General features: G+C 37.0%; 1 protein-coding gene and 1 pseudogene across 9 annotated transcripts in view; one reads left to right on the top strand and one right to left on the bottom strand.

The window, feature by feature from the left end:
* Nucleotides 1-14,422, top strand: part of USP37 (ubiquitin specific peptidase 37) — a 93,410-nt gene extending 78,988 nt beyond the window's left edge. For all 9 annotated transcript variants that reach the window (XM_057550870.1, XM_057550872.1, XM_007187915.3 and 6 more), the window contains 5 exons: nucleotides 777-837; nucleotides 6,642-6,757; nucleotides 8,394-8,463; nucleotides 9,195-9,333; nucleotides 9,847-14,422. In XM_057550870.1, the coding sequence (XP_057406853.1) occupies nucleotides 777-837; nucleotides 6,642-6,757; nucleotides 8,394-8,463; nucleotides 9,195-9,333; nucleotides 9,847-9,934 (474 nt within the window). In that variant the 3' untranslated portion in view covers nucleotides 9,935-14,422. The remainder of the gene's footprint in view (nucleotides 1-776; nucleotides 838-6,641; nucleotides 6,758-8,393; nucleotides 8,464-9,194; nucleotides 9,334-9,846) is intronic.
* Nucleotides 1,768-3,508, bottom strand: LOC103017959 (ornithine aminotransferase, mitochondrial-like; annotated as a pseudogene).
* Nucleotides 14,423-14,424: the final 2 nt, after the last annotated feature.

The following is a 14,424-nucleotide window of genomic DNA, read 5'->3' as shown; positions in this document are numbered from 1 at the left end:
TTTCTCTGAAAATGAGAGGGAAATTTTTTTGTGTAGTAAACATTTTCCTATTCCTTTTATAATGAGTCATCTAGTTGAGACATTTTCAGAGGTACAATTTTTTTCTAAGAAAACCTCATATGTATTAGAAAAGCAACAGTCAGCAGCATTCATTTAGTATTTACCAAGCTTCTTTTACATGTTTATGGTTTCTTTAACAAGAATAAAAATAGAAATCTATGAAAAATATGTTGGGGAAATATTGTTTATCTTGATGTCATAGGCGTAGGGTCTGTGCTAGAGCCAGCTCCCTGTCAGCTTAGGAGAGCCCACTATACATACTTTCCAAATCTGCATTCAGAGTCACATTGGTAGCTTAAAATTGGCCATGGTAGGAGTATTTATACCAAGGAACTTGGCAAATCCTGTAAATCAGGGGAAGAAAAGAGAGCTATTTACTAAGTATCTGCTATGTTCCAGGTATCTCATACATGTTAGAAGAAAAGGAAATTACATCATAATGTCACATTGAATGGCTTTTGGTTGGCAAGCCAAGCGTCATTAACTAAAAGAGATAGCATTTAAGCCTTTTTAACCCCCACGTTTTTGTTTTAGGAAGACAGTGTTGGAAAAAGTAAAGAACTTCTCCACATCCCTCAAGAGGTCATATTCCAAACATCCATAAGATTATAGAAAACATTATTAGCAAATACTTTCAGAGCAGCGGATTTTATCCTCATTAAATAAGTTTAATCAGTACTTCTTTAAATACCTTAGTTTTGTTCTTATCCCTTTAGGAGGCTTGGGAACAGAAAGAAGATGATGACCTCAAAAGAGCTACGGAGTTAAGTCTTCAAGGTATGGAGATTAATTACATTTTTTAATATGCTGAAATGTATCACAGAAGAGCATAAAAAATGTTTTTGTTATTTTTAATAACAGTAACAAATTTGAACACCTCCCAGGTAAAGATATAGAACCTTAGAAGTTACCTGTATACGCCTTCCCTTCCCTCCCTCCCAAAGGAAACCACCGATCTAACATTTGTATTCATCATTAACTTACCTTTTTTTAAAAAAAAAAATAATGTTACCATGCATATTCATATCCCTAAACAATACTTTTTTGACATTTTAAATATGAGCTTTATTTTAAATTTAAAGAAACACAGAAAATAAACACTTCTTACAAATTATATCAAACACTTAAAACATAATCTGGGAATGTTAAACATTAATTCTTAATTCAAAATAATGACATTCATAGAATACATCCTGGTGCTGGCCAATATCGAGTTTACTTAAATCTAGTAGATTTTATGTAAGCTTAACCATTAATCCTTCCTAAAATTCGGTGATTATGATTCAACTTTATAAGGTTAAGCAAGTCTTCTGTGTAATACCCTCATATAACTTTTTCAAATACAAACATTTATACCAGCAAGAAAATTATTAAAACGTATATAAATTATGCTGAGGGGCTTGATTAAAAGGCTTTCTATATAGAGAGAGGCATCTCACCTTAGAAAGCACACACACACACAAAACCACTTAATTGAATATAAGATGCCAGGACATTCTTTTAGTTATGTTACACAGCACACTGCACGTTTATAAGTGTCATTCTATTATGTATGAACTGAAAACATAATATTTTTTAAAAAGCCCTTGCCACGAGGGAGTGGAATATGCCTGCATTAAGCACAGAAACGCAGAGCTTTTTACAGGATGTCAACTGACTGCCTGTCTCCAGCTGGCTACCAGGCACCACTGAAAACTGTCACCACCCTCAGAAAGACAAGATGTTCTTGTTAATGATGTCCACGGCCTCCAGAATCTCCTCCTCCTTGATCACAAGCGGAGGTGCAAACCTGATGATATCACCATGGGTTGGCTTGGCCAGAAGTCCATTATCTCGAAGTCACAGACATACCTTGCAAGCATCACAGTCTTTGGTTTCTCTAATAACAATAACATTTAATAATCCTTTTCCTCTTACAGCAGTTACAATATCAGAAGGTAGCTTCATGCGTTCATTTCTCAAGATGATACCCATTTGTCTGCATTTTTCAGCAAGGTTTTCTTCTTCCAAAACCTCAAGGGCTGTGATGGACACTCGGCAGCCTAGTGAACTGCCACCATACATAGAACCATGTTCCCCTGGTTTAATGGGCAACATTATTTCATCATTATACAACACTGTGGATACAGGGTATAAACCACCAGAAAGTGCCTTTCCTAGAAGAACTGTATCAGGTCTGACATTTTCGTGATCCATAGCCAGCCATCTACCAGTTCTGGCCAATCCTGTCTGTATTTCATCAGCAATAAACAGAACCTGGTCCTGGGTTTAGAGCTCTTGCACGCCCACAAGGTAGCCTGGATCCAGAACAACAACGCCTGCTTCACCCTGAATTGGTTCCATCATGAATGCCACAACATTTGGATCCTGAAGTGCATGCTCAAGAGCAGGCAGATAATTATATGGAGTGATTTCAAAACCTGACATAAATGGTCCAAAACCATTGTAACTGGTTGGGTGTGTGGAACTGGAGATTGCAGACAATGTTCTACCCCAAAAATTTCTGGCTGCAAAAAGCAATCTTTGCTTTGTGTTTTGGGATACCCTTCACAGTAGTATATCCCCATCTCCGAGCAAGTTTGCAAGCACTCTCTCCAGTCTCCACTCCTGTAATCATAGGAAGAACTTCGTGGTAGTTGAAAAGTTTAGTAACATACTCTTTTTTTTTTTTTTTTTTGTCTGCGTTGGGTCTTCATTGCTGGGCTCCGGCTTTCTTTAATTGCAACGAGCGGGGGCTACTCTGCTGCGGAGTGCGGGCTTCTCACTGTGGTGGCTTCTCTTGTGGAGCACGGGCTCTAGGTGTACGGGCCTCAGTAGTTGTGGCACGTAGTCTTCAGTAGTTGTGGCTCGCGGGCTCTAGAGCGCAGGCTCAGTAGTTGTGGCACATGGGCTTAGTTGCTCCACGGCATGTGGGATCTTCCTGGAACAGGGCTCAAACCCATGTCCCCCTGCATTGGCAGACGGATTCTCAACCACTGTGCCACCAGGGAAGCCCTAGTAACATACTCTTTGTATTCACCAGGCACGTTGTTGTAGAAAGCTCTAGACGTTAAGGTCACTTTATCCACCTGACTTTTCGAAGCATTCACAGTCTTTGGATGACAGTGCCCTTGGTTGATAGCACTGTAAGCACCTAGAAAGTCAAAATATTTTCTGCTTTCTACATCCCATATGTAAATACTTTTTCCTCTCTCCAGGGCTACAGGTAAAGGGTGGTAGTTGTGGGTACCATATTTAGATTCCCGTTCAAAAATGTAATCAGAGGATGGAGGACCTTGGACTGTTTTTTTAGTTGCAGCAGATGTATTGGGTTGGCCAAAAAGTTCATTCGAGCTTTTCCGTACCATCTTGCAAACTTTTTGGCCAACCCAATAGCAGAAGCCACTGAAGAATGAATTCCACGGTGAAGGACAGCAACAGTCTGCACATGTGCTAGTCTGGAAAACATGATGTCCTTCAAGTAGGAATATCACCAACCATCCCTTCTTCCCACAGTTCAGATTAGAATACAGATTTTTAACCCAAGATCCAGGGATGGTCTTCACAGGGTCCAATAACTCCTGGCGGCACCTCCAAGACCAGCCTAGGACACGCGACATCAACTGAACAGCTGCCCTAAACAATATATTTTTTTAATTTTGAAAAATTAAATAGCAAAGACAGTCTATCTGTAATCCATCTGTATGACAGCAATACTGCCACTGTTAAGACTGCTAGGAGAAGATAATGTGACTTCAGTTTCCCCATGAATTTACAAGAGCTCACTCAGGAAGCCAGTGAGCAAAGTCGTGAATGAGTATTTAGAAGCGTAAGGTTCACCATAGTCAGGGGATTTGGCAGAACTTATTTATGGACCATGTGCTGGAAGTCTACCAGGACAGGTAGTCACGGGAAGTGAGCTAACTCTGTATTTTCTAAGATCACTCTGGTCTTTCTCTGGCTCTGAGAAATAGATTAAAGCAAAACACTTTGCTGGTATAAAATGAGTGTTCTAGGCTGATCTAGACACCAGGGGATGGTCGAGAGAGCAAGAATTTCACTGGCAGATGGTTGAGACAGTTACAAATAAGAATTCAAGCTAGGCTCACCTAGGCATTCTGTCCTCAGATTTAAAAGATGGTACAATGGTGGTGATGACTGACCGTCTCAAGTCATATTGTTCCAGTCTGGACTGGTTGCCCTCTACATCCATGCACAGATATCCTGAAATCTCCCTAACCGTTCTCCAGGGGATTCCCTCTGATTCGCTCTTTTGTTCCAATCTCCCATTTCCTGTATGACTCTTTTCTCATCCTTTGTGTACTTATGCTTTGATGGAGAACATCCCCAGTAGTTTTCTTGAAAAAGAGGGGATGTGACTTAGATTTTTTGGAGGACTTGAAAGTTTCATTCTGCCCCAGTATTTGACTGATAGTTTGTCTGAATATAGAATTCAGGGTTTACAATCATTGTAAAAGCATTGTTTCCCCCCACCTTCATGCTGTTGGGCAATGACAAAAGTCTTGTTTGCTGGGTTGCTGTATGAGAAGTCTAAAGCTGTTCTTTATTCTGATGTGACATCTTTTTTTTCTGAAAGCTTATAGGATCTTCTCTTTATTTCCATTGTGATTAAGTTTCACAGTGATGTGCCTTGATGTGTGTCTGTTTCATCCATTTCTGCTGAGCACTTAGAGGATTATTTTAATCTAGAAACTTTTGTCCTTCAATTCTAAGAAATTTTCACTGATTTCCTTCATTCTACTTCCTCTCTTTTCTCTTTTTGAAACTCCTATTATTCAGACATCCTAGTCTGATCCTCTTAATTTTCTCATCTCTTTTCTCTGTTTTCCATTTTTTTGTTATTTTGCTGTACTGCCTGGGAAGTTTCTCCAACATTATCACCAACTCCAAACTTTTTTTTAGTATTTTATTTCTATCATATTTCTAATTTTCAAGAACTGGTTTTTGTGATTGTTACTTTTTTATAAGATTTTGGAGTGGGGGTGGTTCATAGAAGCAATACCATCTCAACTCTCTGAGGATATTAAATATGGTTCATTTTTTTGTTTATTTGACATTTCCATCTCCCTGAATAGATTCTCTTTTCTCCAGATTGCTCTGTCCTGTGTGTTTATTATGGTCTTTATATTCCTTGTTAGAGTCTTTTTTCAATAATCTAGTAATCCTTGGCTGTTAGCTCATGATTAAGATTAGGGGACTAGCAGAAACTAACACACCATTGTAAAGCAATTATACTCCAATAAAGATGTTAAAAAAAAAAAGAGTAGGGGACTAAAAAGATGATTGGAAGCTCTGAATATATGAATAGCTAGGACTTGTCAACTTTGAGTTTTACAGGGTTTTACTGTTTGGGGGATGATGTTAACATTTTAGGCCTTCCCTTGGGCTGGTAAGATTCCTAAAGAAAGTTTTCTAGTCTCTTGCCCTTGCCTACAGGTAAAAGATGTGGCTGCCAGAGTTCTAGAAGCCAAGTATAGGCATAGGGCTGGGGGTGGGGGTGAGAGTTATATTCATCTTTCAATATGCACACTGTCGCCTACTCCCCTATTTTCAGTATGGTACTCCCCTGTGCCTGGAATCCTCCAATCCAGAGAATGTTTTACCAACTCTCCAGAGAACAAAGCTGCCGACCTCTGTCATTGCCCAGCAGCATGAAGTAAGGGGAAGTGGATCTAGGAGTCTGTAACTCAAACAGCTTTCACCTAATCCTTATTTTTATCCTCTTCTTAGCCTCCAGTTTTAGAGATACCTGCTATTTCCAAGTTGTATGTCTTTTGAGGACTCTGTAATATAAATTGGATTGGTTCTCAACTTTTCCATTACTGGCTTAAGTTTGACTTTCTTAGGTCTGCTAAGTCAGTCACCCCTCTATATTCCAGAGTCCAGAATTTTGAGGCTGTAGTCTTTTCCTGTTCTTCCCATTCTTAAGTGTTCATGTCTTTTAAACAACTCTATAAAAAAAAAAGAGTCATTTATGCACAGATGCTCCTGGGATTCTTTATTTGAAGCCATTAGTTAAAGATGGATTCTTCCAGTGGAAACACATTAAGGAGAAAAATTGGACCTTGGATTTATTTGTTTAGTGTATTTTAGGTAAAACTTAGGAGTGTAAGGTTGAATTTCCATTATTTTTGTTAAATTTCAAAGTATGATTTAATGTTGAAGAAAATGAAAGGATGTTGATCTTCTCTTTTCTGTCAGATAATTTATGTTTGCTGTTGGCACCTATAATATGCACCAAGTGTGTCAAATCTAACATATAGTTTATATAATAGAGAATTCAGTGAAATTGGATTATCTGTAATTTCTTTTTTTCAGTTTTATTCCTTTCTTAAAAGAGTATTATCCCCTTTCATATTAAACATATTTAAAACAAAAGGGAACATTTCTTTTACAGATAACTGGTGCCTGAATTTTTATTCCCTAGAGTAAGCTGGGTGAATTGGAACCCTAATAATAATATGTTTTATGTTTCTTAGAATGATAAAATGTGTACGTCAAGCTGTTTTATACCTTCCCAATCGTATCTCTTTGTGTCTATTCCAAGAACTTTTACAAGACTTTGTCTTTGTGTTCTTCAGAGTTTAACAACTCTTTTCTGGATTCATTGGGCTCTGATGAGGACTCTGGAAATGAGGATGTTTTAGATATGGAGTATACAGAAGCTGAAGCTGAGGAACTGAAAAGAAATGCTGAGGTGGGTGACATTATATTCCATTTGTAGGTCAAGTTGTCAGTACTACGCCTGTTGTTCGTTATCTTCAAAGGCCCCACTGTCAATGTCCATTCCAGGTCCCCTTCTGACCCTTTGGCAGCCATCAAATGGTCTTCACTTTCTCTTGGCCTTTGCTCCTCATTTCTTACACAGAAGATTCTCAAAACAAAATGAAAAAACAAAAAAAACACACATCCTGATCACCTTATGTGGATGTTAGGTAATAACTTAGTAATAGTTCTCAAGGTCATATGTATATTAAATCACCTTCCGTTCTACCAAAACTATTTTATCTTTAAGGTTAAATACTAAAAATAGTTGATTGTTACTCAGTAAAAACTGTTGATGACATTAACTAGAGCACTTGAAATCTTTTTTTACCCTAAATACTTGCTTTTTTCCCATTTTCCAAATTTTTTGTAATTTTAATTACCCAGGATCCCACTATTCTAACACAACTACTGTTAGCATTTGATATATTCTTTTATCATCCCTACCCCAAAGTACCCTAAGTATGCTTTTAAAAAGTCATAGAATAAGTACAGTTTTTATCCTACTTGTTAAAGACTATAAGCATTTTATTTTTAATGGCTATACTGTATTCCATCAATGAACATGCTGTTTATTTTATTTAATTTTTAGTTAACATTGAGCATTTAAGTTGTTTTTTTTTCATTATAATAAATAACATATCGAGGAACTGTATATGATTGTAGTGTTTTCTATATTAGGATTTTCTTCTTTAAGGAAATTCCCAGAAATAAATTACAGCTTCAAAGTTTTTGCACATTTTAATGGTTTCTGGCTTACCTATAAACTATATTTCTTCCCAAAATTATATCTTATAGTGCTGCCTGAACTGTGTATGATTGTTAATGTTTTCTATATTAGGATTTTCTTCTTTAAGGAAATTCCCAGAAATAAATTACAGCATCAAAGTTTTTGAACATTTTAATGGTTTCTGGCTTACCTATAGCTATATTTCTTCCCAAAATTATATCTTATAGTGCTGCCTGAAGTCCATGAATATCACTTTTCAGTTGTTTTACTTTTCTGCTAATAATATTTTAATAGCATTTTAAAAAATATTTAAAATGTAAAAGTTCATCCATAATCCCTACAGCAACACAGCAACTCTTTTCATTTTTTCCATTCTGTTTTTCAGTACTTAGCCATTAACATATCTATTTTATAGAACTATAGTTATTATGTGTGTTCATGTAAGTTTGAAAAACAAGTTAACATGTTGCTGACCCACATATTTTTTCTTTAAATAACTGAATAATACTGTACTGAGTTGAAATACCAGTAACCATTTAACTATTACTGAGAGTATTGTTAGTTCCAAATTTTCATTATTATAGATAATGCTACAGTGAATAATTATATACATATATACTGTTTCCTTCTTTTGCATTATTTTCTTAGGATAAATTCTTGGGGAGTAGAATTCTTGGGTCAAAGGATATGAACAATACCAACCACTGGGTTTTTTTATTGAGTCTAACCCCCCACACATTGAAACTTTGCCATGTCAGCTTTGATAATAAATTTAAAATTAGTGTTTTGCTTGTATTCAGATGAAGAGTTGAAAGTCATGCCCACTTCTGTTTTCCAGACAGGAAATCTTCCTCATTCCTATCGGCTCATCAGTGTTGTCAGTCACATTGGTAGCACTTCTTCTTCAGGTAAATGGACATTAGGATTTCAGCACTTTATAAATGGCCTAGCCAGCATTTACTCCTTATTGGGTTGCTCTGAGCCTAGCTTTGTGAGGTGTAAGTTAAACATATCAAGAAAAACTTTGAAATCTTTTCTTTGATCACACTAAGTGTGAATTGTGTTAATAGGTACAACTGTTTTGATTTCTCTATTCACATGTGACCCAAATGTCCCTAAACAAAATATATTTATCAAAAAAGTTGTCCTGGTATACTAAGGTGAAATGGGGTTGGCTGTTTCTCTTTCTGAAACTTCCTGTCCCTGAGAAAAATTCAATACTTTTTTTAAAAAATTTATTTATTATTTTATTTATTTATTTTTGGCTGTGTTGGGTCTTCGTTGCTGCACACGGGCTTTCTCTAATGCGACGAGCGGGGTTTACTCTTCAGTGCAGTGTGCGGGCTTCTCATTGCAGTGGCTTCTCTTGTTGTGGAGTGTGGGCTCTACGCGCACGGGCTTCAGTAGTTGTGGCACACGGGCTCAGTAGTTGTGGCTTGCGGGCTCTAGAGCACAGGCTCAGTAGTTGTGGTGCACGGGCTTAGTTGCTCTGCAGCATGTGGCATCTTCCTGGACCAGGGCTCGAACCCGTGTCCCTTGCACTGGCAGGAGGATTCTTAACTACTGTACCACCAGGGAAGCCCCTTTAATACGTTTTTTTAAAAAAATAACCTTAATTTTAAGATTTTATTTATTTCAGGTCATTACATTAGTGATGTGTACGACATTAAGAAGCAGGCTTGGTTTACTTATAATGACCTAGAGGTATCTAAAATCCAAGAGGCTTCTGTGCAGAGTGATCGAGATCGAAGTGGTTACATCTTCTTTTATATGCACAAGTAAGAAACTTTGCCTGATCTGAAGCCGTGGGCTAAAAATCACTTGAATTCTTTTTTTTTTTTTTCTTTAAGGATAAAATGTTCCCATCAATTAATTGGTAGACAATTTATGGCTTTTATTGTCTTTGCTTAGGGCTCAAGTCTTGATATTTCCAAAATATTTTTTCTCTTAACTTACACAGTAGACTCTAGGTATAGAACTTAAGATCTTTTTATGATGGAAGCTGACCTGTCATAAAACTTTTTGGTCTTTCATTGTATCAGCTAGAAGATCTGAGTTATATGGATAGGAACTACATAGCATTTCTATCAAAGCTAGCTATTGCCATTCCCCACTAAGTATTTTTAAGAATCGGCACATGGGGTTAAGATGGTAATAAAATTAATGAGCTGCTTATTTAAATAAAATTTAGGCACCATGGGATTATACAGCCTTTATCAATGTTTATTTTCTGTCTATCTGTCTCTGTTCACTGAATTTCCTGTTTAACTTTTTATTTGTTTTATTTTAAGGGAGATCTTTGATGAGCTGCTGGAAACAGAAAAGACCTCTCAGGCACTTAGCATGGAAGTGGGGAAGACCACTCGTCAGGCTTCATGAGAAACAAACTCCTGGGTTGGCAGTGTGCACTGCATATTCTCTCTTACTGCCACCCACTTCTCTTTCCTCTGCCTGAGGAGAACTTAGAACTCTACTTGATGCGGGAGCAACAAACAGCTCAGGGCCAAACCAAAAGACGAAAACTGCAATTATGCGGAACGCTCCATTAATTGTTTTATGGAAACTTTGGTCTCACATCTGTAGCTGATTATCCTTTTTTTCTCCTACAAGAGTGGCACTTCCTTTTGTCTTAGGAATACATGTTGTAAATATATATATATGTACATACACACACACACATACACACACATATATGTGGAATGAATGGAGCCTTAAAGAGTTAGGATAGCCCACCAGAGTATGCCTGGTCAAAATTAATAGCACAGCGGTTTGGAGATGAAATGAAGTTGTCAAAGAGTCCATTCACCTGAGAAATGTGTGAAGATATACATATCATTTGGCATTTAGCTTTTATGTTCCTTGAGTAGTTTCACTCAAGTCTGTAATCTTTCATGTGTGTTTCCTATTAGTAAAGTTCACTGGAAAGCCAGCTCTCCATGTTACACTAATGACAGTTTGTCCTCCTGACAAAGGAGGGACAATTTCTGCCACCTGACTTGAGGAGCTTTTTTAAAAAAATTATTTCATGGATTTGTAATGCTTTTGCTGTTTACATGCAGTCCCAAGAAACGGATTGTTGGTGCTTTGGAATGTGTTGTGTTCCCACATTTGGTATTCATTGTACACTTTGTATTTTCTTTAAAGAGATTCCTTCACACAGTATTTTCATTGTATATCATCTATATTATTACCGTGGTGAAGATAGAATCTTTTATTTTTCTTCTGTGTCATTCTTCCATGGAGCAAGCATTACCCTAACAGACTGTAGCCAAAACTTTAAGAGGTAGGAAAGTGATGTTGTCCCAGTTGGGACTCCCCTACAAGATTACCTAGAGAATATGAAGAATGCTAGCATCTCTGTCTCCCACACATAGAGAGGTCAGGAGGAGTATTCTTGTGTTAAAGCTGAAACTCTGGACCACTAAAGCTGAAAGCCCTGCTTCAAGGGTGAAATTAAGCACACGAGCTATAGGATAAAGCTTAAACATATAACCATTTGCTGTCTGGCTTTGCCCTTAAAACAGGATGAGAATTAAAATATGATTGGTTTAGGTAATTCCAATAACTAACAAATAACAAAGGTGCATAATTATCTTTTTAGGTGCTTTGAGTTGAGGTTAAATGGGGTTCAGCATTAAGTGCTATGTTAGTCACTCAGCTGACATAACCAGCTTGGTTAAGCAGCTTGTGAAACCATATAAAGAATGAGTTTGAGAGTAGAATTTTGTTCGTAAAATAATTTTGTGAGCCCAGGAATCATTAGGATCACACAGAGTTAAGTATAGCAAAATGAAACCTTCAACATTTTCTTTCATTTTTAAGTCCAACATCACAGATGATGTAACATCTTTTCTGGAAGATTGCCTTAAGAGAGCTCCAGCCCTACTCTTGAAACTTGGATGTGTTCTGACATAGTAACCTATTCTAAAATATTGAATCTTTGAATTATAAATGGCCCCAGCACTTTTGCTTAACTACTGATAAAAGCTTTGTCTCCTACCATTTACCTACCTGTTAATGTAGTGAACGTTCCAAAGTGGTACAGTGGTAGGATATGCAGGAGTAGTATAGAGCAGAGGAAAATACTTGTTTAAAAAACTAGCTTTTAAAATTTTATTTCCACTGGGGAGCCTTTTTTTTTTTTCTTGAAAATAACTGGTTTTCTCATATGTGAGTGAAGTGATAATCAAATTCTTTAGCTGTTTATTAGTTCACTGTGTCTGTACTTGAGAGCTTTTGAGAGATGCTGTTAAAAATGATTGGGAATGATTGACATGAGTGGGTGCATTTAGGGCATTTAAACAAATAAATATAATGCCATAAGCCTAGGTTGCCCATGAAGTACCCTCGTTTGACTTGCTTTTCATAGCTTGTGTGTGTGTATGGTTTAGAAGTACACTTGGCTTGAACCTAATTTGATTTGTTCTTCATGTCTCAGGCAGGAATTATTAGTTGAAAAAAGTAGATGCGTTATGTCACTGCTCATACACTTGCAAGTTTGGGACTTGAAGTTTCCTTGATGTCTGTCCATTATTTTGGCCTGGTCAGCCTTCCTCTCTCCCTTCACTCCTTCAACTATTACCCCTTTCACTACAAAGTTCTTTCTCATTTTGGTTCAGTGAAGGATTAATGACTACACATGGAGAGTTCAGCTGGACCATGTTGATGGAGTTTTGTTTTTTTGAGCTGACTGTATGTATTTAAAAATTACAAGTAGATAATATTTTTTGTGCAGTTTGCTCAGAATTGGGGGATGGAGCATTTGGCATGTTGGTGTCCGAAAGGGACAAGTTAGATAGGGACAGAGAGCTTCAGTTCCAGGCAGCTTGCACAATAAGTAATATTCCTATTGAAAATACCAAGTATGTTACATTACTTTAAATGACTTTGAATTGGAACTTGACAGTTCTTAGTTCTACACACAAGTGATCCTAATTGGAATTTTTTGAAAGGGAAAGCTAAACTAAAATTCAAACTTGTTGATTATTATCACCTAATATTATTACAGAGGATTGGAAAGTTGCATGTGCCCAGATGCTGCTATCACTTTAGAAGCCCTGACTATAATTTAGGCCTATAAGGAGATAAATTCTGTTTTGTAGGGAATATATTTATGTGTACAGACTCAGAAGTTCTGTTTCAGCAGGATAGAATAAGAAGCAAGTCCATGAATAATTATTCTATTTATATTTTGATTACAAGAGCTACTTGTTTACTTGCCATGGTCTGTTAATTTCAGGCCTAACTTAATGGCTCAATAACAAATGTAAATGTGTTTACATTTTAAGAAGTATGCAGCGATACTTAAAGATCAGTTCATTAACTCTGGGAGGCAAATACTAGACTAGACATTTATTTCTCTCCTTGATCAAGTGTAAACTTTTTCTAAAAGAGAAACTTTAAGAATTAAAACCTCAGCAAATGAATTCCTGAATTTACCTATTCTTCCATATTGCAGTTACCATTATGTAACTGTATAAATATAGCTCTACACATGTACAGCTAGTTGTATAATGAAAATTATTCGGAAACACCTAAATTAAAGAGATTCTTGGCAGTATCTCATACGTAGTGGAGCATTATGAATGTAGAGAGAGCATGGGCATTGAAAACATACAGGAAAAAAGGTAGTTTGTAAACTCATTTGTGATCTACTGAACAGAGATTATATTAAAACAAATAAAAATATTACCCTTCTTCCTCTTTCTTCTCTGTCCTCTAAGTTGACTACAGTGAATGCTCTTAGTCATCCAACCATTTTTGCCCTTTTGTTTTAAATCAAGGAAACAGCGCTGGATCTCCAGGTACATGTGGATCTCGTGTATACGTGGAGATTTTTAGAAAAAACAACACCCAGTACTAGATGCAAGTCACATAAAAGTGTCCCCCCCAAAACAGAAACATCTTTTTCCTCCTCCCCATCTTGCTTTACACCAAGTAATGCTCTTTAAGTGTGTACAAAAACTAAACAGATTTCTGCCCTCTAACATCTTTCTAATGCATTACTTCAAAATTCTAATTTTGTCTCTATCAATGTCTTATTTACATCTGAAAAAATATATATATTTATTTTATTGGAAAACTATAGTTTGTTAGGCCTTGAGAGTTTTGTGACAGGTTTCTTTTGCTGTGTCTCACCACGACCACTGACTCCTCTATGGCATGCTTTGATTACCAAACTTCAGGCAGTCTCTTTTGTTGTATCATATTTATACACAATTAGTGTTTTCCTTTCCATGTGTGCTGTGTGTCTGAGGTTTTGAAGTTTTTAATAAAAAATGTGCCAGTGTGAATACAAGCAGTTGATTTCAGTAATTTGGACTTAAAGTGCAGAGGTTTGAAGTAGAGGCGTGTCCACTGGTGTCAGAGTAGAGTGGATGAGGGTCTGCATCAGGACTGGGGTTTGTTAGGTCCAATGCCAAAACAGAAGAGCAATCATCTGAACTGGTCTGTTTCAAGAACAGAATGGGTGGAAGAGTGAGACACAGTGGTTGTACACACCTCTCGTCTTTAGTTTTCCCTCCCTCTTTTCCTTCCATCCCCATCTTCTCTGGCCTATTGTCAGTGTTGTTTATTTATGCTACGGAGAGGAGAACAGAAGTAAGCTTCCTACACTTTGCCTAGTTGAGCCACTACTAGGTTTGCTGGCAGCTTTGGCCACATTATTAGTGAGGTGATTTTCTTTCTTTGTGTTCAGAGTGACTTTTGATTCTGATTCTTTATGTTGTTTTGTATGGAGCGGCACTTTATCTGTGTTTTAGCAGAACTGTTCCTCTGTACCCTGTACGGTTTTTCCTTGTTTTTGTTTCCTTTTTAAATTATGCATAGAGTTTTTTGTGTGTGAAATTAAAGCCTTTATTAACCTTATG

The sequence above is a fragment of the Balaenoptera acutorostrata genome, chromosome 8, assembly GCF_949987535.1.
Source record: "Balaenoptera acutorostrata chromosome 8, mBalAcu1.1, whole genome shotgun sequence".
Classification (NCBI taxonomy): Eukaryota; Metazoa; Chordata; class Mammalia; order Artiodactyla; family Balaenopteridae; genus Balaenoptera; species Balaenoptera acutorostrata.
Note: the sequence above shows the minus strand (reverse complement) of the source record. Positions and strands in the feature narration are given on the sequence as shown.